At 41.3% G+C, this 25,762-nt stretch overlaps 1 protein-coding gene across 1 annotated transcript; it reads right to left on the reverse strand.

The window, feature by feature from the left end:
- Nucleotides 1-7,423: 7,423 nt before the first annotated feature.
- Nucleotides 7,424-25,750, reverse strand: RBM27 (RNA binding motif protein 27). The gene is made up of 20 exons (XM_010082267.1): nt 25,612-25,750; nt 24,678-24,802; nt 23,389-23,480; nt 22,606-22,799; nt 21,538-21,795; nt 21,046-21,279; nt 19,862-19,996; nt 17,671-17,820; nt 15,764-15,911; nt 15,331-15,484; nt 13,878-14,135; nt 13,650-13,769; nt 12,666-12,788; nt 12,048-12,122; nt 11,778-11,942; nt 11,282-11,386; nt 10,984-11,175; nt 9,156-9,242; nt 8,581-8,691; nt 7,424-7,947 (listed from the first exon to the last, which is right to left on the reverse strand). The coding sequence occupies exons 1-20, from the start codon at nt 25,748-25,750 to the stop codon at nt 7,861-7,863; spliced, it is 2,952 nt and encodes a 983-aa protein (XP_010080569.1). The 3' UTR covers nt 7,424-7,860.
- Nucleotides 25,751-25,762: the final 12 nt, after the last annotated feature.

Genomic DNA, 25,762 nt, shown 5'->3' on the forward strand with positions numbered 1-25,762 from the left:
AGCTGCAGCCTGGACCAGCCCGTGGGGAAGGAGCTCCGGGCGCTCCGGCTGCTCCCAGCCTGGGGGGTCCGTCCGTCATGGGGGGAAGAAGGGAACGAGACCAGGGAAAATGAATCCAACCACGGGAAAAGGGAAGGGACAGGATTCAGCTACTCAGGCCCAAAACAGAGACTGAATGTTCGAAGAGAACCTGAGTTTGGCACTTCGGGTCCTGGGCCCCGGCTGCGGGCTGGCTGCGGGGATGGGGATGGGCAGCACGGGGACACCAGCCCAGGGGACACGGGGACACCGGCCCGGGGTACACGGGGACCCCAGGCGGGTTCTGGGGCTGGCTTTTCATTCCGGGCCTTAATCTGAGTGAATGCGATGAACTGAAACCACACAAATAGCGCTGTTCAGACAGTTGCCTAAAGGAACACACTTAAAAATTAATGGCTTGGTTTAGAAAAAAGACATTTTAAAAAATCTAAGCATAATTAGAAAACAATTTGCTTTCAAACAAAAGCTTGAAATGTTAAACAGAATTTAAAATGCATTTTCTGCAAAGAGCCAAAGATTGTGTAGCCAAAAAAGGACTTAGAATCCTCTTGCTTTGCCAAAAATCATTGGCCCAAAGCTAGTTTTTCAGGTGCTGTGAAACTGTTCATTGCTGGAAGAGCAGAGCGAGGACCGGTCAGTGTGCGTCTGGGCAGAAGCTTTTAAACATCCCCCACCTGATCTGGTGAATTTGCCTCCACATCCGACCAAAGGAACAGAGAGTGCGTGGGGCAGAACGGTCCCTGCGCTGCCCAGAAAAACTCAACAGAACAAAAACTCAGACAAACAGCGCCAGGGATGGGGGTTCAGCATCCTCACACACTGCTCCTGATGCAGCTGGGTCTTGTATTTACCACAGTTTGGTTGTCACCCGAAAACCAGTAAGAGCAAATGCACATATTGGTCCACTTTCAAAGTGGAAAAAGAAAAATTACCAAAAAAAAAAAAATTTCCAATTTTTTTTCCAAATTGAAGGGTTTTTACGACTTGCCCATGGTACCAAATCTCTCCTCCAGCATGGTCCAAAACTTCATGGGAGCTGCTGCATCTTCAAACTCGTCCAAGCAGAAGGTGAAGCTGCTCAACTCCTGGAGCTGCACCAGGCAATGCCCTCCCCTCCCCTCCCTGGATCCCAAACCAGCCCATCCCATCACCAGTTCAACAACCAAACCCAAGATTTCCCTGCTCCAGGTGCTCTAACAAATGATTTTCCATTGCATCTGCCTTGGGATTAATTTGGAATGTGTTCCAGTTGGAAGAGGCTCTGTGGGACCCTGCCCCAGGGCTTGGGGCTGTTTCCAGGGGAGCAGATCTGGGGGGTCCATACCCCTGGACCCAACGATGCCCCCGGGCTGGGCGCCGTGGGAGGATGGTGGCGGGGGGCTGCGGGGTGCTGCCGTGTAGCTCTGCACGAGTATTCAGCTTCGTGCTGCCTCCACATCCCTGTTACACTAATGCTCCCTGAAATCTTCATTAAAATTTGAAATTAAAGTATAACAGTCAAAGGGGGTGGGAGAAGTCCTGTCGCCTGGCGTCAAACTCATCCCTTCCACAGTCACATTTCTCGGGGTTTACCCGAAGGAGTCACACGGGCTAGAAGTTTAGACTTAACTGTCTGTGCAGGGCAGGGACACCAACGTGTGGAAGCGCTCCTGTGCCAGGAGCCCTCCTCGCGCTTCCTTGACCCGCAGATAACCCAGAGCCACGTCCGAAAGCGAAGAGGGGACGGGTTGTCTGACATCTCTTCAGCCACCAGGGAGCACAGAGGTACGTTGTGTTGAGTTAACTCCAAATAATTTTCACATGAGTTACCTAAGTGCCAGGAATGTATAATTTATCAGCATTTCAATAAATCACGGAGCAGAGTGCTCTGAGGTTACCGGTGTGAGATGCGCGGACGAGGCTGTGATGAACCCGACGACGCCGTCGAGCGCGGAGCTCTCAGCAGAGCCGCAGCACCAGGACCACGGCCGAGCACGAGGAAGTACAGGAGGGGTTTGGCTCCTGACACACAGGACGCGTGACAGCCTAGACCCAGGAGGGGGATGCCGGTACCTCCGCGGCCGGAGTTTTCCCGCACCTTTGCTGTTCACCGCAGCGGCTGCTGCCCTTCCGTCGATGGGTTTTGCGGTGAGAACCCCCCGCTGGTCTCTGAAGGGTCCCGTTACGACCCCTCGTGATGAGAAATCGCTATTGCAGAGGAAATAACCCCACGCTTTGATTTGGCAAACATATAGTTGGTGTATTCAACCTGCCCTGTTACCCTGCTGCTCCCCATGAAATAATCTCCAGCCCACTCCCCCAGCTGCAGCGCGGTGTGTGCCGCAGGTAGCAGGCACAGCCAGGGGTGGGAGGACCCGAGCCCACTGCTGCCCTGAACCCTCCCGGAAAGAAACGGTGCAGAGCAGCTACGGGGAAACGGGTCACCAGCCCTCCGCTCGCCAGTGAGCAAAGCGTGAAGTGGTGAGCTCCAGTCACCCGATGGCAACTTCAAATGCCCACGGATTTGTTAGAAATAAACCCTAACTGCATCCCGCCGTGGAGAAAAGCATCCCCACTCCAAACACAGCAGCACCGCTGCTGGCACATCACCCAGCCCCTGCCCGCACATCGCCCCGCCAGCATTGGCGTGGTCGCCCTGCCTCTGAGCCAAGCGATGCAAAAATCCTCACTTCAGTCATACAGGCCAGAGACTGAAAATATTCAGGTGCCTAAAGATGCAGATTTCGAATAAGAAAGAGTTGAGATAACCGTCAGGTTCTGGTGCTTTTACCTTTACCCGAACCTCTCTTCTCATGGTGAGGACATTGGGGAGTGCTGAGGCGACGTCCAGGACAGGGGATCCCTCTGGGGACGGATCCTGCATCGTTCTGCCCTCTCCAGGGAGCCTTCAACACGCTGAAACCATTCCTCCTCCCGTCCTTAGGTCCAGCTCCTCACAGCGCGCAGACAGCTCCCCAAGGGAGTTCGGGGCCCATTAAAGGTTTGTTCTGCCCATCCGGAGTGGGTGCTCTTCACTTTACTCGCACCCCCAGCTGTACCCAGGGGCTGTCACACCCCGGGGCACAGGACACCCCAGCCCTCACCCCGTGCAGCTGTGCTCCACATCTGGCTCCACGTGCCCAGGGCCCGGCCCAGACCAGCCACCAGACAACAAGCAGCAACCGGGAATCGCCCGTGGGACGATCCGGGAGAAAGAGAGAGGAAAAGCTCCAGTGAAGCCATTTACTTTGATCATTGCAGCTGGGGACATGTCATGGGAAAAACAGCAGGAACACACATCAAACCCCAGAGGAACGTCAGCCTGGCTTCGCCATCCCCATCCCTGTGCTCGCGTCGGTGATCTTGTCAATAGGGGACAAACATCCCCCGACGGGCTCCAGGGGCTGCACGAGGCAGGGTCCCACATATCAAGGACAAGTTAAAATCCTATTTCCATCCTTGGGAACCTGCTCTCTACACAGTCACTGGTGAATTTCACACAGCTGGGGCTGTAGCTGCTGGAGAGGTTCTTGGCCAAGTTGTTACAGCCACAGCTCACCTTCATGCGTTGGGTCAGTCCCACAGTCACTGAGCACATCTCTCTCAGAACGGCTTTCAGTGAGATTCCATCGCTGCAGGAGAAGCTGCTGGTATTCCTTCAGCAGGGGAGGAGTTAGATGGCATCTGGAACAGCTGGGGAAAAGAAAATCCAAAGCCACGCACACACAAACACTAGCCCCCTTTCCATTCCTTTTATTCCCTTTTGCCATTAAAATTAATTTTGGTCATGTAGGAGAAAACAAGTATATTGAAATGAATGCCAAACATTTCCTAATCCATGTCAGGACCCCACCTCCTCGCAGGATGTCGTTGCAGGATGAGGACCATGCGGTAGCTAGTGACAGGAAGGGGAAAGATTCTGAAGTTCAATTACTGGCAAAGAGAAAAGCCATCCAAAATCCCCAGAATTATCATAAAGAGCCCCTTCATCGGCACAGAAAGCCAGGTCACGTTTGAAAACATCTGCACTGTGGGACCACAAAGGGAGGTGGGGGAGATGGTGACACAAACGCCATAATTAGATAGACCAGCAAGCGCCTGCCTCTCCTCCGCAATTCCTCAAGAGCACAGTGAAGAGGGAAGAAGGAAGAATTCCCACCCTTGTAAAACATCTTGTCTGTTTTCAAAAAAATCTTATTGCAGCACAGCATGCTATCAATACAGGTAAGAAAAGGGAATGCAAGAGAACAGGCTTTTAAAAAACTGGGATCATGATGGAACTTTCACCTTTATGGAAGTAACCCAGGAAAAAGAAGGGAGAAACAGAAACTAGAGGAAGAAGCAGGGACCAAGAATTAAGTTTACAACCGGATCAATCAGCTCTCAGACCACATTGCAAAGGGGTTAAAATTTGCACATCTATAATGTCATGCTTTGTACATGGTATTTTGAATAACCCAGCAACCCTGTGAACCTGTGAGAGCCCACGGAACCCACCCGGCTCTATAAAACATCATCTTTTTCCTGTTAAACCGTGAACCTTCCCCAACACTTAAACAGCCTTTCCTGGAACCCCTCCGCCCCCCTGCATCCCTCCCCCTCATCCGCTGACCCGTCTTGATCGGTTCTATTGCAGAGCACCCATGCACTCGAAGATTTTTAGTCTGTTAAGTAAAACAAACTCGCACACCCACTCCCCACAAATAAGCACATCCTTCACACACGTACGTCCCCCTGCAAAAAAAAAGTGATAACACTCTTTTGTGAGAGTTGTAATTTTTTTTTTGAATGGTTCTGCTGTTCCATTTATTTAAGTTAGATTTTTCTTTGTCTCTTCTAAATCTTGAACCATTCCATAGTATATCTTTATTGCAAAAAAGTCAACATGCATCTTAGAAATTCAGATTGTAATCAATAAAACAAACATTACATATATGAATTTAAATGTATAAACAGTTAGAAATTCAACAATATCTCCTATTAGACTATTACACAAGTTCACAATTTGTAAAAACTATAGTACAAGTTTACTATACACCAAGAGGACCTGCATTCCTTTTCACATGATTTTGTCCAGGAAAGCGCCGGTTTCACAATAAGCAGGCACCTGTTTTCAGATTTATCTTTTCAGTGCTTGGGTTTGTTTTGCTCTTTTTGCTTACGTTGATCCGACAATGAAAGGGAGATAATTCTTCACAACAGTTACTTTCTCATCACACACTCTAAGTTTACACCCTCTGCTCAGACCGGTAACATCCTATCGCACATCTTCGGTAAATTAATGTCACGATAACGTCACCATAAAAATAAAGCTGTACTGTGGTGTTACCTATTAGAACAAACAAACAAAAAGCAAAACAATCCAATCCCAAACAGTTTAACTCAGCCTAGCGAACCCTAAAACCCAGGGAGATCTGTAAGCTTTGGCAACATGAAGGTCAAACAGCCTTCCTCCTCCTCCTCCAGCACCACAGTGCCGCCCACCATCCACTCCCAGTAACACCACAGCCTGCGCTCGGTGCACGAGCCACCTCTGCGCCTCCGCGTTTAGAAATCACATTCGGGATGTCACTTGAGGATTTGTGTAAGCCTGCCAGGGTGTACTCTAAAGGGGCAAAAAAAAGAAAAAAAAAATTCCACAAAGCTCTCAGAAAATCATGAAATGAGGCTGCTGCACCCGCTCCCCTCCTGCCCCAGCCAGCTCCAAGAGCAGCACGCGCGGGCAGGGGCGAGCATCCCTGAACACCGCGTGCCACTCCGGTGTCACTTTGGAGCTAAAACCATATGAAAAGGAATCCCATTCTACGTGTGTCAAAGGCTACTGCAATTTTGCTTACAGCTTCATTAATTCACTGTAATTTTCTTTTTCCAAATACAAAAATACAACAATTCTTATTGAAATCTATACGCTGGTAGTTTTAGTACACAAAAAAGCAAAATATTTACAAAATTACACAGTTTAAGAAAAAACTCTGTACAAAAAAATATATAAATCCTTTTGTTCCCTCTATCATTTTTTAAACTGTCAGGACTCAAACATGTTTGTTGCAATGGATTTTTCAAAATATACACTGACTGAGCCACAGACATTGAAAAAAACTATTAGAGATGATGGGAGAAAAGCAAGACATTGTAAGATTGGTTTCCTCTCGTTTCTTCATGTCTGTAATTTAGCCCCAGCATTAGCAGGAATTAATTCTATCAAGAGGCAATATTTCAATGTGAAGAGACAGAATACTGAAATATTCCCTTCAATTGATGAGGAAACAGAAAATTACACTGGTTTGACTCCTGATAACACCGCCCTGGCAAAAGGCTAACAAAGTCAGGGGAGCTGCTAACCCAAAGGCACGCTCAACCACACCTCACCAGCTGAGTTCAGAGCCACTGCCATTTAAAGGTTCTGATATATATTTTTCCTCAGTCAGGAACTTGCTGGCAAATATCCTGGTCAACTAATTGTTCAAAAGAGGAGAGCATTTTTTGCACTGACCTTCTGTTTATTTAGTACAGAAACGTACACAAACTGTACTGAAAGGTGCACAGTATCAATGGACCGAGTCGAGGAAAGTGCTTCCGAGATAACCTGCTCCTGAACTGCGAGAGCCGCACACCGGGTAAGACACGCGGGGCTCCAGGATCTGAACTTGTTCTCTCCATTTCTCTCACCACACACACGGTTACTGGGGGGGTGTGTGTTGGTACGGGCACATGTGTTTCTAAAATGGGACAAGAACAAGGCAACAGGGAACGTAACAGTGTCCATCTGACACGTGCCTGGACAAAACTACACCAGGAGATAAACCACCGACCTTCCAAACCTGCTCTGAACACCGTCTGGAGATCTCCACTGGTTAACCCCAGCCTCGGAGCAGGACACCGACACACTGTTGGCTAAAAAGCACTTTGCTCTGGACGCTTCATGGATTGGGCTTGAACAGACACAGTTGGTAACGGAGAGTGGGGGAAGAGTCCCTACGGGCTGGTGGGCAGCTGCCAGCTCAGCTGCTTTTCTTTTTGAGGAAGTAAACTCATTATGTCTGTGCTCACAAATACTGAGATGCAGTAAACAAACAGTCTGAATTAAACTTGAACCTTATACTGAAACTGCTGAAGAAAACCAACAGTGGGTGAAAATCTACTCAAATGTGTCAATGTTGATGTTTTCTGTGAAGCAGAATTTGAAGAAACAGAGTGAACTGGACAATATTATAATAATACCCTGTTAAATTGCTTCTTCCATCTCCTCTCACAAAAGCAGTACAACACAGAAACCCTGTGGCTTTCACACATATTGAAATAAATGATTTACGAGTCTAGCCACAAATAACTCCTACAATAAGTGATTCCATATGAAATAAAACGCTACCCTTTTTCAATTAGCAAATGAGGCAATTTTTTTCTTTCATAACATTTAATGAAAGTTTGCGTCTTTCCCCCAGCCCCATAATATTGCTAAATAAAACCTGTAATATCTTTTCAATTATAAACTAACAAATCAATCACATTATAAAAAACCCAAAACAAGGTAATACAGGTGACACAAAAAGAGGACAAGGAAATACTAATTTCCCCCCCCCCTCTTTTTTTATCCTCCTTAAATAGAAAAAAATCACCGCCCTGGTGAGCTTGGTAATTATGTAAAACATTACTGGGCCTTTGGCTAGCTTAGTATCACAGCTCTAGATCCGAAATGTTTTTAGAACAAACTTTGCTCGCTTTAAATCTCGTGGTTTGAAAAGAAAGTAAAGCTTTTTTTGGCTCATCAACTTCCTTAAATAAATGTTTAAGAGATGTAGGTTTAACTATATTCCTAAAATTATACATTTCCAACATGAAGTTTCATCTTCTCCAAGAACGGGATTCATCCTCATCTTCATCATCATCATCATCATCTTCGTGCAAAAATAAGTCTGAGGTTTCAGTCTCCTAGATGAAGAAAAAGAGGTACATCTAAGCAAGGAAGTTCCATGCTGTATCTTAGGAAACAAGTCACACAACACGGCATCAGTTGGACTCTACATCAGGTTCTTGTTTACTGCAGGTCTCACTGAAGAGCACACAATTACACTGAACAAATCTTACAGAAAGAACAGCAGCCTCACACATCAAGAAAGAAAGAGAAAGCCAACCTGCAAAAGAAGCAGGAATAAACCACCCACCCTCTCTAAAATGAGTTTTAAACTGTGTTAAATGCTGGAAAAACCTTTAAAAGCTTCACGTGTTCATAATTGCAGGAAGGAGTATATGTAACTTATCCTTCAGTGGAGCACCAATACTGTGAAGTAAAAGGATTAGCAGCCTGCATATAGAGAATGAGAGGTTTATTTTCATAGCTGACAAATCAACATCCCATCCAGAAAGTGTAATATTTTTTCCTTTTCCCTTTTTTAAAATGTGCAAAACATAACTGACTATTTGAAACCAGGTAAATTTCTGGTTTGCAAAGACCTCTTTCCTCTTTTATGAAATTTCTTCAGTAAACAGAGAACTATATCCTAAAAGGGCTCTTAACTATGAGATTTCTAGAAGAGTGGTTAGGTTCTTAACATATTTTCATACCTCTTCCTTAGACTCCTCTTCCTCAATTTCTGTGGACACAGAGGGTACCTTAGGTTTGTACCATGATATCTGTAGCCTTCGGTCTTTGAACCGGGATCCTTGGTTAGCAGCCTAGATCATATTTTAAATGAACATATTTTCAAAAAGAGGATCATGTGAAAAAGTTTTAAGATCACCAACAATGAGCCAGACCCAGTGACCATCATGCAGATGCACATCTGAAGATCTCAAACATATCAGCCACAATTATCCACTTCAGTCTTCCGAGAGCAATTTCACTCAAACCTGAATCTGCTACATCATGCTCACCTAACAGCAATCGGAGATGAACAATGCTCCTAACTGACTGTGACATTGAACCTTTATCAGCAAACAAGACCTGCGCTACTCTCAAGGTAAACATGAGGCATCTCCCCTTTAGTGACACTGCATGCAGCAGCAACAAACACCCACACTGCCTAGCTCAAACTGCTGGGATCAAAGCCTGCTACATTTTCAAATACAAAGGCAGACATGAGAAGTGAAAAATTCTTATTTTAGAACCATGAAAAAAATACATCCATCATTCTACTTACATTCTCAGCTTCAGAGCGAGATTTAAAAGTGAGAACAACACTTAATGGGGAATCCTCTTCTTGAAGGTCTTCAATATCTCCAAATTTCTATGGGAGGAAAGCCAGTTAGGAACAGTAGTAATATTCTCCTCCAAAAATGTGATCATTATGTGCTACAATTGCAGTGTAGTTAAGTGCCACTGAAACCTCATTTTTTGACAGAAAAGTGAGAGCCAGAGAAATCTCAGCTGCATCCTCCAGCAACACTGCAGTGTTTGTACCTGTATTTTTGGGCAAAAGCTCAGATTTATTGTTATTCTAATAAGTGGAGCTTTATTTTGCACGAGGAAAGGAAATAAGTGTATTAATTTACAGCTCAGAAGTGAATTGTTTGAATTCACTGTTTTCCTTCTTCTCCTCTGCCCTTCATTGCTGTACTTTAGATCTGTTAGGCAAGTCCTCTAGAGCTCATTAATGGGCAAGAGAGATTTCAGTAACAGGCATCAAACCTTGCTGTAGAGCTCCTGAACATGTTCTACAAGTATACCACTGGGAGGAGGACAAAAAATAATCTAGCATGGCTAGATTGACAAGAAGTTTGCATTTTTAGAATTTATATACTGCATAATGGTAGTTAAATAGTAAAAAAACCCTAAAACAAGCAAAAAAAAAAAAGTCTTTATGCATGGAGTACAAGCATCACAAAAGAAAATTGTAGTCAACTTCAGATTTAATATGAATAGCAGGAGAAAAGTAGTTTAAAAGCCAGTAAGTGTTTTTTGACCAAGACACACACCACTCTGCACTGAATTTACCCAATCCAAGCAGCAGCAGTGGCCCCTCGCCTTCTGATAAGTAATGAGGCCAAAGCAGAGAGGAACAGTTCCCCAAAGAGCAACGCTTACCCCACTGCATGAAGAACTGTAAAATTCTCTGTTCCCACTCAAACCAGAGACTAGCAAACTTTCAGTTTCTCCTGAACTCTACTGCTTTTCTATGTCCAGCTCTAAAGGGCAGGATTCTGTAAAGTTAGTTTTCCATATCAGTCACTTGCTATGCAAGGAGCATCCAGAAATACCAAACGGACTTGATCAAGCTTTGATTTCATGCTGAGTCTATTTATGAAGTATTACATCATCTCCCCGAGAAGTTTACTAGCCTTGCACAAGAAAAAAACGCCATTCTGGGAAAAGTAACCAATGGAAATGTAAAATCAGTTTTCCTTTATTATGTTAAGTTAGTTACGATGCTAACACATCTGTTAACTTAGCTTGCAAACTAGCAAGCTACTTGTTCTACCATGAGATTGTAAACAAATTTAAGTTCTCTGCAATTTATGTCCTGTTTAGCGAAACAGTGCTTTGCTTCTTGAGCTGGAGAGAAACAAGATAAATGGTATGAATTGCTAATCTGAAAAATATCTGTAAACAGAGAGAGGCTTATAAGTATTTTTCAGCCTTCTAACGTCTGTTTTAAACTATTTCAATGCCGAATTAATCAGAATAACCTATTTACCTTTTCCCATTAAAAGAATGCGTTGGGCAGCTACTGGAAAGCAGCTATAAAAGACATTACATTTACACACCAGTAACTCTTGAAGCTGTTTGCTTATCCATAGCCTGTTCCATGACTTCAGGATGAAGCCTTTGATTGTTTTGCACTAACAAAAAGACTTGCATCTTCAAGAATCCAGAAAAGAAACAGTTATCTACAAAGCTCTTAGCATGCCTCTCTTTGCAAGTAAGCACACATCCAGTGTATCGGTTGCCTACTTAATCTCAGATTTATAGTTCAGCCACAACTGTCCTCTTCAGGTTTTTCTTTTTTTTTAATGTGACTTCATACTTACAGAGAAGTGCTGTAACAATTCATCTTTCTCCTCTTCAACGAAGCCTCCAACTGTTAGTGCTTTGGGACGATGATCCACCACCATATGATTCAACATGCCCCTTCCTCTCCCACCACGGCCCCGTCCTCGTCCTCTTCCTTGGGCTGGCACCGTCTTTCCTCGACCAACTGGCAAAATGCCTAAACGGGCAGCCTGTTTAAAGAAGACAAGGAATGCACAAAGCCATCCTCAGTTTGAAAGGATTTAAAACACTTCTGTATCATAAATACATTAAAAGCGTCAATCCTGATAAACTCACCTCTACTTGTAACTGATTTAGCTTCTTTCGCAATTCAGTTGTGTCTTCTCCAGAGGAGAGTCTCTTATGAAAATCCAGTTCTGCATCTAAAAGTTCCTTTTGTGCCTTAAGAGAAAAAGGTGCAGAAAGAAAATGGAAGGGAAAAGCAGAACTGTAAGGTGTGCTTTTAATGTCTTATTCCACTTCTTCAGCAATACATTTACGTAAATGATTACTTTCCTCTAAATTGAGTTTAATTGCCTCCATGACCCTCCCCAGCCCATTTTTTTGAAGGACCCAGAACTCTCTGATTCAGAATTGGAGCAAGCTTGAATGTGCTACATGCAAAACTAGGTTATTCGAGTTCCTTAAAACCACAGCTTGCTTGTCCATGGTTGTCACTCTAATTCAAAATGCTGCTTGGAAGTGTTTTGATCTAATGCTGCTGCATTTTTAGGACACGATATTAGAAATAGTTGCAAAAGACAGGTGGACAAGTGTCTTGCACAATAAGTACCTCTGTCTTGGACTTTAATTTTGATGGTGTAGAGGTTGTAGATGAAGTTTTTAATTCATCCTTTAACTGAGATATTTTTCCTGTTAGTTCTTTTAAGGTCTTCATTATTTCTGCTCTCTCTTCTGGTTTCATGGCCTTACTTTTCTCCAGCTTGGATATCAACATCTATGTATTAATAAAAGAGCAAGAACATAAAATTCCAGGAAAACACTGAACAGACAGGTATCTACAAAATCAGAATGTATTCACTAGAAAACATTCCAGACTTACCTTCTGGCATTCTATTTGTTTTTCTAACATCTCCTGCTTCTTTTTTCTCATGTCTTGTTGGAGTTTCATTGCCTCCTATATGAGAAGAAAATTCTTTCAATCAGTAAAAAGCAGTCCAGCATTATACATACTCATATAAATATAGTATTTTCTTCTTCAAGCTACAGAAGTGAAGGCCACAATGTGAACTACTAGTCTGCAAAACGCACAAGTATAAAGGATATCTGATCTGGAAAAAAACACTAGAGAGTTGCTAACTTCCTGCTGTGAAGTACTCTTAACAAATTTTTGCACCCTTCTGAGACCTCTTAAGAAACATATCCTACCTTGCCATTTAAGCATCTCATACCTGCAGAGATTAAAATCAGAGAAATGCCTCAAGAAAACCCAGAAAACCCACACACGACCAAGTGTGTCAAGTAAGAGACCCCAAAAGGAATCCTCCCTTACCCATGATTAACCTCAGTGTGCATTTGCAAGATAGTCCAATAATGACAAGAACTACACTAGTGTAGAAAGCTGTACAGCAATATTTGAGGTTTAAGTTGCCTATCAGACTTTTCTTTATAAAGTACTTTGACCACTATGCTGTCAGTCAGCCAATGAATAGTAAAGTACCTGTTTTTTTTTAAGGGCTTCTTGCACATCGTGAGGTTTAGATCCTGAACCAGGCTTCATAGATGCCTTTAAGTTTGACGAACTGTAAACCATTTTTGAGTGGCTTGTAGAAGTAGGAAATGTCTGAAACAGTAAAAACACACAGAGAAATATGTAATAGCTTCAAACTAATATGATATACCATCAATAAGTTTTAGAGGAATATGTTCTGCAGAACATGAACACAAACTTCCAGATTTGTGTAACAAAACAAAAAGACCAAGGCAATTAAAACACATGCATAAAGGTATCGCTCTAACAGTCAGCTTGCTTGGAAGCCATCAACTTAAACACTTGTTAAAAGGATTTCTGCAAAATATACTTTCCTTCCTTCTTCATCCCGCACTCCCTCTGTATCCTGATATCCACTAGGAAGACCACTGAAGCTGATCTTTTGCATCTGCTTTATACTCAGCTTCGCAGTCATAGTCTAACATCACACCTCCTGATCAAAGAGAAAGTCACCTGCATACCTCGTTTCTTAAAAGGAGGACTTCTCTGTGGCTGAGAGCACATGCTGCACTACAATGCCGTGCAAATTAAACTGTATCAGCTTGAACTCTCTGCAGAAGTATCCTATAAGCTTCTAGCACTACTGTTAAAGCACAGAATAAACTCAAAAATCACTGGGAAAAGCAATTAGATTCACCAAGAAAAAGCTGACATCACATATAGGCTGTTAAATTTGCTGACTATGAAGCACTGCCAGAAATATTTTATGCTACTTAAAATACTGATACTTTGTTTCTGAAGTCATTGTCCTTATTTTATACAAACAGCTAATGAAACGAGGAAGAAATGACCGACCACGGCTGCATGGAAGATTAGTAACAAAAAACAGAACCAACTGTGAACAATCTGCAAGTTCTATTTGCTAGCTCCTTCTCAGCTAACAGCCAAAGCTTCAACTGGAAGGATGAGGATGGTCTGCCTTCGTAAACTTACCTGAGAGTCCTCTGCCACAGCCCCGGGCTGGCTTAAGTCGGGCTGGTTTCCACTTGCTGCTCCAAGGCGACGTTTCACTGAGACTTTATTAAGGACATAGGCACCAGGTTTATTCATCACCTGTATATCAACAGATATTAAAAAAAAGGAAAGAAGATTTACTCTGCAGTCATTTCGGAATGCTGACAACCTTCACCACTCAGTCACTCATTTACGACAGCACAATACCTTTGACAGATTGCTATGCATCGTTACTGCTGGAGTTGTGGCCAGGGCTTGCTGCTGAAGGTGAAGCTGATGATGAAGAGACTGTGCGGGTGCCTGCTGCTGCTGCAGCAATGGGGGCTGCTGCTCGCTTTCTCTGTGCCACAGTACCCTTATAAACCGATTGTTCAGAACTGCCTCTGTGCTGGAAATGGCCTTCCTAGCCTCGTCGTTAGTTAAGTACTGAATTAGAGCAGCTTCAGGATCATTCTGGAAAGCAACCTGAACCAAAAGTTAATTAGAAGGCATTATTTCTCAAGGAAGAAAACATCTCAACCAGTAGCAAACCTATCTACAAATAATCTGCAATAAGGAGTGGGATATCCAACCATAGTGACAGCTCAAAATAATGGTAAACCATTCTATGTAATTAGAGACGTACCTTTTGGCCAAGATTACACATACTTGCAGCAAAGCCTATATACAGCAAAATAAAATAAAAATAAGACTCCTCCACCAAATGGTACCATATATCCAGAGCACTGTGAACTGCCGTTGGGGTACGACTACAGAGAACCTAGTGCTGACCCCAAGGCTCTTTATTCTAACCTCCTGAAAGAAGACTGCTGTCCAGGATGGGCAATGCAAAGGTTCACCACACTCTCAAAGCAGCATTATCCAACAGTCTTGAATAAGACTATTTTTCTCTAAAAATTAATCACAGGAATGAAAACATATCTTGGACTTATTAGTAGAATGATTGAGATAGCATGTTTAAATACATAGCATGTTTAAATACATTATTTCATTATCAAGGTGCAGAAAGCACCACAGCATCTTTTGGGCCAAGACATAAAACCATCAACGCAAGAAATACAGAGGCTTCCCAGGTGCCTGTCTTTCATTCCGACCTCTAACCAAAGACTAAGATGTAACTGTTTTGTCTAGAAAAATAAATGGAAATCAAATGCTATTTTAACCATGTAACTACCTGTGTTTTGCTTATATAGTGCTTTTCCCTTCTTAAAGTGCAAGGAACACCACTGAACTGGAGCCAGTTCTAGGATGCAAAGTGGTAATAGACTGATGCATATCAAGTCTCTCCTCTAGCATCTTTGTCAAAATTCTGACTATGAAATACGGTAGGACTATCATACAAGACAAATTGTTAGAATATCTCTTTCAAAAATTATACACAAGCTGCTCAAAAACTTGAGTTGGTTAAACCTTCTGTCAAACCTTCAAGCCTTTGAAATTTAGTAAGGCCTCGTGAAGGCAGAAGCCCACATACTTTTACAGAATTAAAATAATAATACAGAGGGGACCAATAAAAGGTTTCTTTGAATTTGATTACCTACTCTCCCAGTTAACCTCCATTAGGATTTCTCAAGGAATGTAGTTCAGCTGCAATATTCAAGAAGGCTTCAGGGAAAATAAAATACTCACATACAGGTATAAAACTGAACTTTGTTTTTACCTGAATGTTCACAATAGTTCCAAACTTGCTGAAATGTTCATTGAGCTGTGTAATATTGTTCAATTCTGGTGGAATTTTTCGAACTTCTAATTTTGTATTAGTATACTGATTCTTTTTCAAAAATCCTGGCTTATTCTGGTTGTTATTTGCTTGCCTAGAGAAAATGAGAGGAAGACAGTAGTTTAGATGGGCATACATATACTTAAGTGAGGCAGCAAATTTAAGTTTTATTTTTCTCATTAAAAATATACACTCTAGACATTAACAAAAAAGAGCTCCTCCCACCACCAAACATTTAGTCTCCATATGATGTGGACACAGATTTTTGGACCCAACCAGCTCGGATTACCGGGACTAGTGCATAGTTATATTCACAGCATTGGCAGCAATAAAGTGCATTCCAATTAACTCAACTAGAGTTGTTAATTCTTACTTTGCCAGCCAGGGTTTCTTTAACGGAGGACATTCCACACTACTTGGAGATCTTTTCCTGCTGTCTGGTTCAAGGACAACTCTAGTTACATTGCTGCTATTATTTGTAATGGGGATGGGAGGTTCAGTCTGGATGATAATATTGGCAGCTGTAAGAAAGGAAAAAGCCCTGTGTTATTTACCAAACATCAACAGAGACATCAGAAAAGCTTTCACTTAAACAGCAAAACAGGACCGAGTTTAAAAACATAAAAATTAGGAAGACTTTATCAAGTCGGTCAGTTCTGTTCATGAAGTTACTAGCCTAAGTAAGCAGTCTGAGGAAAACAAACCCTTAGTCCAGCCAGCAGGGATGAGATTTTGACCTTTCAGATTAGTATTAGCTTGAAGAAACAAGGCTAGGTTCCCAGACTGCAGGTTAGAGCTCTGCAACATGCCACAGGATGAACAAACAGCCAACTCCCCCCGTATCAACCTTTGACAGTGAAAAGGCAACCACGAACATGTTCCTCCCACTGCTATCCCCTTGTCATCCCTCCATCCAGTTTTCAGCAACAAACTGTTAATTAAGCAGAACTATGGCAGGAAATTATACTCTTGGAGACCTTCAAGTTTGAAGCAGCTTCTACAAACACAAAGCTGAAGTACCAGATCACAATTTGCCAAGTATTCACTTACAACCTTTTAAAGACTATGCTATTGCTGTTAAATCTCCTGTGTATGCCAAATATTCAACTCCTAAAAAGAAGTCTGAGTTCTAAGTCAATTTTCTATGGCTTTTATATATGCCAGGGCTCTGTTGATTACACTGGTGAGAACAAAGACTGGATATTTTTGGGCATACACTTTCAATCTTACTTTGGAGGATGATTTGAGAGCAAACCTTTCACACACTTTACAAAGACGGTAAAACAAGCAGCCTAAGGCACCACTGCTGAACACTAACCCATGCCTTACAACTGGAATGGGTTCTTAGAGAGAATCTGAAGGCCAGCCATAAGGCCCCTACCCTGCCTTCATGACGTTCATTAAGATGAAAACAGCAACAGCAATTTTTGCAATAATATTTAACCCTAGTCTGTATAGGATGAGTCACTGGAACAAACTATTGGAAAAAATTATTATAATCTTTCTCATCTACTGAATAAGAGACGCTGAATTGTAACAGTGAGCACTGAAATTTAACAACTTTCCTTTTAAGGATTGGGGCAGGGAAAGCAAGAGGGAAAGTTATGCTAACAGAAAAAAAAATTCTTTAAAGAGCATTGACTTGTTCTCTCCTCTAAAAGAGATTTTGTACATGTCACCACTAAGAAACTACATCCACATTCACTCAGTTAAGGACCCAGAATTACTTAAATGCAGAGTGGGATTTCCACAGGTAGGAGAAATAGAATGCTACTTGCAATGTTCATTTTAGAGAGAACAGATTACACCACCAATTACAAAAACATCCCACAACAGTTCCCCTCTTCACTGGCATCACAACAGCTGAGGCAGGTATTGCAGATCATCGCTTCTGTGCCCCAGGTCCTAAACATGCCCTTGGCAAACCAAAGGCAGCCTGCAGACTGTACTGCTTAAAGCCATCTTTCTGCACCACTTGTCTATCTGGAAGCACTCAGCACCCCAAAAGTGCCTTCACTGGCCAAAGAGGAATCAAATCCCACCCAACCAACCAAAAAAAAAAAATGTTGTAACATTCCCAAGCAAGTGGTTTTTAACCAAAAAGGCTGCTTTGACTGTAATATGACCATATTAGCAGGTGAAAAAAGGTAGAGATGTCTGAAAATTGCTCTGAAATACTAGATAAGTGAGAAAAACTATTGCTTTCAGCCTGAAAAAGGGAAAAGTGTTGATGGTCTTGGACAAAAAATAGCAACAGCAATGACTAGAAACCCTTCCTACCTCTTGGATTTGTATCCATCTCCCCAGATGTTAGGCCAATTAGATTTGGACGCTGCGTTTGTGCTCTTGTAAAGAACTGTCGATACTGAGATCTACCAGCACTGGTAATACTAGGAGCTTCAGGGTTATAGCCATCTGGCTCATATGTATCTATAAAAAAAGAAGAGAAATGAAAGAATTTTTCAAATGAGTTTAAGACTCAGGGGTAATTTTCCTTTATGGAAATGCACAGATGCCCAAGAATCAGAAGTTGTTTTGGATGAAGAGAAGAGAGGAAGAGGTTGTACAGCCCACATGTGTAGCCATTTAAAACCCTCAACTGAACTTTATGCCCAACCAATACTATCTTTTTTTTTTTAATCTGATCATTACTGTTTGTCAAAAGCACATCATTCACAATAATTGAGTATTGCTGATGAGCTGCCTGAAAAAGGAATGAGGTGCCTGTATGACAACCTTCACAACATCTGACAGCGTTTCAAAGGGAGCAACAAAAGATTCAGTTTGAGCGCTTATTCTGCAGGGCCTAAGATGCAAAGCATTTTCAGTCTCTGCTGGCCAATGGTCTAGTTTACTTCAGAACAGGATTTGTGGGGAAGAATGTACTTAAATGATTCCAGTCAAAGAAAGCTGAGAAATCAGGTCATTTGACCAATACTTACCTATTAAATTCTCTTAATTTATGTGAGATCAGCTGCCTAGCTTCAGTAAGGCACTAATGATTATTTTAATTAAAGGGGTTAACCATGAGAACACTAGATGACAGAATCAACTCTTGCTGTTCCTCCAGCCAAAGGTCCAAATCAAGGATGATGCATATTTTTCAATCAAAAAAAGGAAAAGCTGTACCAGAACTAGAATGAATAAAGTCTATGAACACCGTCCACAGAAACACATCCTGGAACAGAAATGAACACCTATGCAAGGGGACTCTACAGACCTGAAGCACTCTAAATGCCAGCTCCTTATTCCACAGCTACAAGGAAGACTCTACAATTTAAAGCAGATGCCCCAGAATTTCAATATTGATGTTTTACAGTTTAGTTTCAGACTCTGCCAAGAACTTCCATTAATCTTGTTAATGTTAAGATCCTCCTCCAGGATTTGGCATATGATTGATTGCAAGAGGGCAACCAGCAGCTGTTACCTAACAGCCCTAGAACAGGACATGAGAATCTCCACAGATGTTCTGGAGAACAGAACTACATAGTGCAGCTGAAGTCAGTGACGCCCTGCGAGCTAACAGAGACAGAATTGCGCATTGGAAGAAGTTCTGAAGCTGAAAGAATCAGATGGTAACATCTAAATGCCTGACAGCATTTGGAGATAACTGAACAGATTAACAAGATATATGATGACTGAAGTTCTGAAAAGCATGGAAGTCACAAGGGAAATGACATGGATCATGAGTTAGAGCCCTCCTTTGAATAAAATTCAGAATATTTATGCAAAAAAACCCCAGATGGGAATATTATAAAACACTGAGATTTTATTATCTTATTTTGCTCATTTAAAACATGGAAATACCATTACTCATTTCATGATCAAAGAAATATATTTGTTGGATTTAAACAGAGCAGTCTAAGGTTCTCCAGGTATTTCGCTATTTCCCCTCATAAACCCCCATTTTTAAAAAATTTTAGCGCTTTTAAGGAAGACGGACATGTCCATTTAAAGCCATCCTTTTTTTATTTTAAGTTAGAAAGCTAGAACAAAGTTGATTCTGGAAAAAGAGATAGAAAGTAATAATGTATATGAAGACTGTAGAGACTATTGTGATACACAGCTGAAAAAAAAAAAACAACTCTCTCTCACATCGATAGTAACCAAAACTGGGTAGGAATGAAGACCAAGGTAAACAGTAATTACAGGATTGCAGATCCATCTTTTGCCTACTGATGTTCTACTAAAGAGCTTGAAGATTTCTTATGCAATAACCTGATTGCTTTGAGCATAGGAAACCCAAACGAAGGTCCCCACAAATGATCTCTCCTCAGACAGGGACAGAAGGCCACTGCAATTCACACAGCAACAGCAGGTGATGCACTGACCACAGGGAAAGCCATCAGACTGCTTTTTGGATTTGTACGTAGTGGAGGAGGACAGAGGTAATAATTTCTAATCACACATCAACAGAGGAATTTCAAAACTCTTATCTCAACCAGATTAAAAAAAAAAGGTATTTGCTTACGTTCTGATACTGTGTACAGGAGGTTCTGGGGTAAAGGAGGAGGTAGCCTTGCTCCTACGGGTGCAAGACTGGGCACTGCACTTGTCCCAGGCTGGTCACGATTATTTATCAAACTTGACTGTGTTAAAGGTGGTCCTAAAATGACACCATAGAATAGATCACAAAGACTTATAACTCCACAGATAAAGGACAAAGCTTTACATACACACACACATAAGTGTCTTTTCTTCCCCAGAGGATTATTATTGTTAGAGCTTGTGTTAGCTACAGCAGCTCCTCCCTCAGCTCTGCCGTGGAGAATCCAGGCTTGCTCAGAGCAAGAGATTGTATCGGCAATGTTTAGATTACAGTTCTAAAACAAGAACTACAGGGAAAAAGGCATTCATAGACAAGGAATTTGTCTAGCTCTTTTTGCCTTGTTTGCACCATATACAATATACACATTCCTATTTAGTATATGCCCCAAAAAGGACAGCGAGTTGCACATACAGCCCCTCGGGACACAACTACAATCGGAGAGCACTGTCGGGTCACTCAACAGCAAGGCAATCCCATCCGCTAAAAGACTCATGCAAAGCTTATGGTTAATCCTACATAAAATTATTTCTCATCCCATAGCTGCTGCTATTCGATACAACTATCCCAGCACATATTGCATTACTGGAACAGAGCAACCACGTATCTAATATTCCATTTCTTAGAATTTACATTATAGGATGCAGTAAGATAACAAAGAAGGCTGAACAGTCTCAGAGCTCACTGTTGAGCTACAATAGATCTCAGACGTATCCATTATCTGCTACTAAAAAGCAATACATGATACAGCATACACACAGAAATTTACTAGAACTTTTAGGAGATTAAATGTCAACATTATTGCACTAGGAAAAAAAAAAAGCTAGTAATCCAACTGTCAGTGACCAATCCAGACACCAGGGTTATGAGATAATCTGAAAGATACCCCCCTCTGCTTCCCGCCCAATTCATCTGATTCCATCTGGAGTGCTAGGAACATCGTATTTTTACAAGCTGATTTTTCAGAATTATTTTGGCAGTATTTTAAATAGCACACAGCTAGCAAAGAAACTTGGAACTCATTACTTTGAATACACACAGATCTTCCAGAATGAGCCATCATTTTAACTTGGTGACATAAAGAAACACAGAAGAATGTTTTAACTTACTTGGTACAGGAAGCACAACAGGAGGTGGTGCCTGTGGATGAGCCTGTGGAACTGGCAACCTCATATTACGAGCTGGACCTGGCAGAGGGGGCAGAAGCATACCAGGAGGAGGAGGAAGTCCTGGAGGTGGCGGAGGAAAAGGAATCATACTTGGCAGGGAAACTTCATCTACTACTAAAGGATCATTTCCATGATCAAACTGGCAGAGATCACCAAGTACACAAAATCCTCGCTCTGCAAAACAGGACATTTAATAATCCTTTTAGAAAAAAAAAGAATTGTCAGCAATTTGTAGCATTTCAGTTTTTGCTGGAATTTCTTAGTAAAGAAAACACGCAATCACTGCTCCAACATTACAGTATCAGATGAGGTTTTAAAATAATTCAAATTAGGTATGAAACTGAACAAAATAATTGAAATAAGGTATAACTTGAAATAATACAGTATATTTGAAATCAGAAACTAAACTGAAAACTAAGAAACATAGTTTACCATCATAATCTCGACATCTTCTTTTAGGAGGAGGGTTTCTGCCAAACGAACTGGGATTGCTGTGATTGTTATAGAAATTTGACCAGCTCTCTGTTGTGTTTTCAAGATGGTGCGCAGGTGCAATTACAGTGACAGCACTGGGAATAGATTGTGCAGAGGAATACTGTTCAGAGGATTTACTGGGAGACGCGGAAACTGCATTATATGAGCCTTCAACATCATTTCTTTCACTCTTGAATTTTGATCTCTCTCGGTGCTCTGTTTAAAAAAAAGTGAGGTAAAGTCTTCATGCTTTGTTCTGTATATCAGAGCCTTGAAAAAAAAGACACTATCCAGCAGTCTAAACATTTTCTTAAATATTCTGTATTCTGCATATTAATCTGTTCTTGGAGCTTAGTCATACCAATGGAACAAGAACTAAGTGCAATGCAAACAGGGTTTTAACTTCAGAAATCTAAATGTTTTATTTGCAAAATGCCCATTCATTCCTCTACTCCTTATTCGATTCTGGATTACAGCTTTCTCTATTAAAGTAGAAAGAGAGAGAGGAAAAGCCAGAAAAAAACAAACCTACCCCCACCCTTAACTAACATGGTCTCAACATGTGTTGAAATCTGTTGTAATCCACACTTCTTATTTTTCCAACTGACCTGAATTAGCCCTAAAAGAACAGTGGGTCACGCAGTAAGCACGTTCAATTACAAATACACCTTCTCTAAAAAATATACAGTAAAGTGAGAAAGAAGGTAACACTATTTTGCAAAAAAAATAGATATTTGGAAAAAAAAAATAACAGCTTTGTCAACACACACAGCACAAAAATATCAGCTACTGATATACACTGGTATCCACCTGTGGATAAATTAAGAGGTTAGCAAAGAAGAAAACAAACCCCTAATTATTCTACTCCCAAGAAACAGCATCTTGATTATTTCAGGAACACAACGTTCTCAAAATTTGCTCAAACTACTAGAGGACATCTACAGCCCGGTAGACTGTACAGATGTAGGAGTCACCACACCTCACTGACATCAGATGTTCCCCAAAAGCAGCACCTTGGCTACTCACCAACACTTCTGTTTGCATCATGGTCTTTGCTTCTGCCCCTGCTGCGGCTACGACTCCGACTTAACCCTCGGCTTTTACTACGGCTTTTACTCCTGCCACGTCGCCAGCCAGATTTCTCTCTGTACAAGTCACTCCTGTCATAGTATCTGTCATAGTCCCTCCATTTTCCATCATCTCTCTTTTTCTCTCTGGTTCTAGAAAACACATTTATGTGTGACCACATTTATGTGTGACCACATTTATGAAAAGAGAAACCAAATGAAAAAAACAAACTTGCAACAAGATACTGTTCATCCTTCACATCCAATTTGTACAGCGAAGCATTTGAGTCAGAATTTCCCAAATTACATTGGAAAATGCAGAATCTCCAGCTGAATCGCTGATTTACAGAAACCAGCAAAGGAAGAACTAAGAATCGGAAAGGTGAAAAAGTTAGATAATCAAAACAGAACAGGTTTTAAAAGTGATCTTGACACTGTGTGAACACCCTAAAGACTCCCCCAACTATGTTTTTCATTTCTGTAACAAGGGAAAGAATGGAACAGATTACACTCCTAGGTACAGTATTTTGAAAAATACTGTAATTTTTTTGTGAGAGACCAACTTCTAGGGAAGGGTTCTCATGCGTGTGATCAGCATACAGATAACACATTGCAGACAGAGAAAAGCAGGGAGAAAGACACTATTTTTATGAAAAATCACTAGCTATAAGGTAAAAATCCTCAGTTAAAGATTGCCAGCAAATACAGAAGGAATATATTAATATTTTGGTTCAAAATTAACCTTTGTTCACTGGAATCTGTACGGCTTCTCTGTGGACTGGAATACTTCTTCTTCCTGCTCTCCCGCTCTTCTTCAACTGACTCTTGAAAATTCTGTTTGAGAGACAACTACCAATAAAGGATGAGTATCACTTTTTGGTTTTTAAAAATGGATAAAATCAGACCAAGATTTAGTTGAAGGTACAGTCAGCATCCTGAATAAAAACAATATTTAAGTATTACTTGCACAGAATACTTAATCAATACAGTAATCAAGAGACATAGGTTGTTGGGCTTTTTGTTTCAAATCTTTCAGGTTTTTTTGCAGAGGAGATGCCTCAAAATAAAACCACTTTGCTGTTTTGTTTTTAAACTGGATTCCTGGAAGACAAGTTATCTATCCTGTTAGTTAGAGTAAGCAACTCTACAAATTAGGTACCTATTTTCTGAACCTTGTAAGTGGAACACAACTAAGAAGAGTTATTTCTCCAACCAGATACGTCACTAGTTTACACTTTGAAAGAAATGCTTTAAAGCAAAAAAAACTCTTCACATGGTTGAACTAGTCACATTTCTTGCTGGCCTCACTAAAAGCAGCTGAACTCTGTCAGCTATACCACTACTGTGAACCACTTTGAACTCATTCTGTACTTCTGCTGCCATTTTACACTGCTTAGAAGCTACTGCAAATTTTGGTGGCAAAAGCTACATGCAATAGTCTTCACCAAGTTAGAAGACTATCTTAGACAAGTGATAGCAGACAATTATACAATATACAAAGAGATTTAGACAACTATGGAAACGTTACTTTGCTTTTCTCAAAAATGCAATTGCTTTCAATTTTGTCAATAAAACTTAAGACAAAGAAAGAACTCTTGGCAAATGAACACTACCTCACTCTTAAAAGTAATTTTCCCTCAAAATAGAGGCCATCATATCTCACTGATTTTAAGTATTAAAGAAACATTTAAAATAATTCGTTTCTCACAGAATACACAAAATCGGAAAAGGAAATTTTTAAAAATGTTTTTGCTCAAGCCTTGTCTCAAACCCTTCCAAATCATTATCAGCTCGTATTGCCAGGGACATCTGAATAGGATTTCTGAGTGCTGTTAGTCTAGATCAAAGGCAGATTCTATAAAGGGACTTTAAAATGTTCTTGTCTGAACGGTCATCTCCCATTTTTCTTCAGATGCAGAGAGATCACACTAGCCACAACAAAGTGGATTTTTCTTTCCCATTTTGCCTCACAAATGTATGGGATAACTAATTTGAAAATTAGAGGCAGGCAGACAGAAAAAATAATGTTACCTCCTCCTTGATGACTTCTTTTTCCTGGCCTGCAGGCTTCGCTTCTACCTTTGTGGGTTCAAGAGAAGGAAGATAACTCTTTGTGTACAGACTTTCAAAAAGTTTATCTACAAACCCTGAAGTTTCTGCGGATACAGAACACAAGAAGATATGGTTACATACTGATTTAAGGGCACTGTTGCACGTACCAGAGAGGTCCCTGAAAAGAGCCACCCAGGTGGACTGCTGGCAGCAGCATCACCACCTCTGATTAATGAACATCAGTTCCCTTCAAGGAGCTGGAATTACATTTGGAACTTGAGGCTGTTTGTTTAGACAAATTAATCAAAGACAGAAACAGACTTTTCCTTCAATCACATTTACAACTTTGAAATGTTCTAACAGGTCAGTGTGGTCGAAACTTACGATCAAAGAACAAGCCCATGGCTATAGCATTAGCTACAGCTGGCAGCCTCTTTACGGCAATTTTTATGAGTAAATCACTCAGAATCAATTTAACATCAGATCACAAACACTGCGCAATGACTTCCCCCGTGAGTGTCAGAATTTCAGCTTGTTTAAAACCTTGAATTTGAACCAAATTGCTACAAAAAGCTCATTAGAAGCCTGAAAGATTAATATGGACCACGTTTTTAAAAGTTATCAAACATCTATCAGAGAAACTTCTGGTAGCATGACTGATACTTTAAAATGAAATTGACAGCTTTTATTTCAGAAGATTTCCTCCTGGCCACTGTGAACCAGACCAAGCTACACAACTTCATCCTAAGATTATTTTTTTTTAACCACAAGATCTTTATTCCTTCACACTCTGTAAGAAATATTCAATTCACGGATAACAAGTATTTTGAAGGCAACAGCGGTGTATCATCCTCCCTCCTCCCCCCGATAAAATGAAACCATGAAAAGGATAAAGTCGTGGAGGGCACAGTACCTTTCTGCAGAAAGACATCCAGCTGATCAGCACAGAAAGCTTTCAGCTCTTTCTCTGGTTTGTCTTTCTTGACTAATGCCACAACATAGTTGGCTAAGGCTGAGGGGTCTGCGTCACATCTATTAAGAGAAAGAACCATTCCTGATCCTGC

Source organism: Pterocles gutturalis, unplaced genomic scaffold (genome assembly GCF_000699245.1).
Source record: "Pterocles gutturalis isolate BGI_N339 unplaced genomic scaffold, ASM69924v1 scaffold21959, whole genome shotgun sequence".
Lineage (NCBI taxonomy): Eukaryota > Metazoa > Chordata > Aves > Pterocliformes > Pteroclidae > Pterocles > Pterocles gutturalis.

Excerpts from the sequence above, each read along its gene's own strand:
- RBM27 (XM_010082267.1), bottom strand. The coding sequence starts at position 25,750 with ATGGTTCTTTCTCTTAATAGATGTGACGCAGACCCCTCAGCCTTAGCC. Across the intron at positions 23,481-24,677 it reads AAGAAGTCATCAAGGAGGAG|AATTTTCAAGAGTCAGTTGA; the intron begins GTAACATTATTT and ends TCTCTCAAACAG. Across the intron at positions 11,943-12,047 it reads AACAAATAGAATGCCAGAAG|ATGTTGATATCCAAGCTGGA; the intron begins GTAAGTCTGGAA and ends ATTAATACATAG.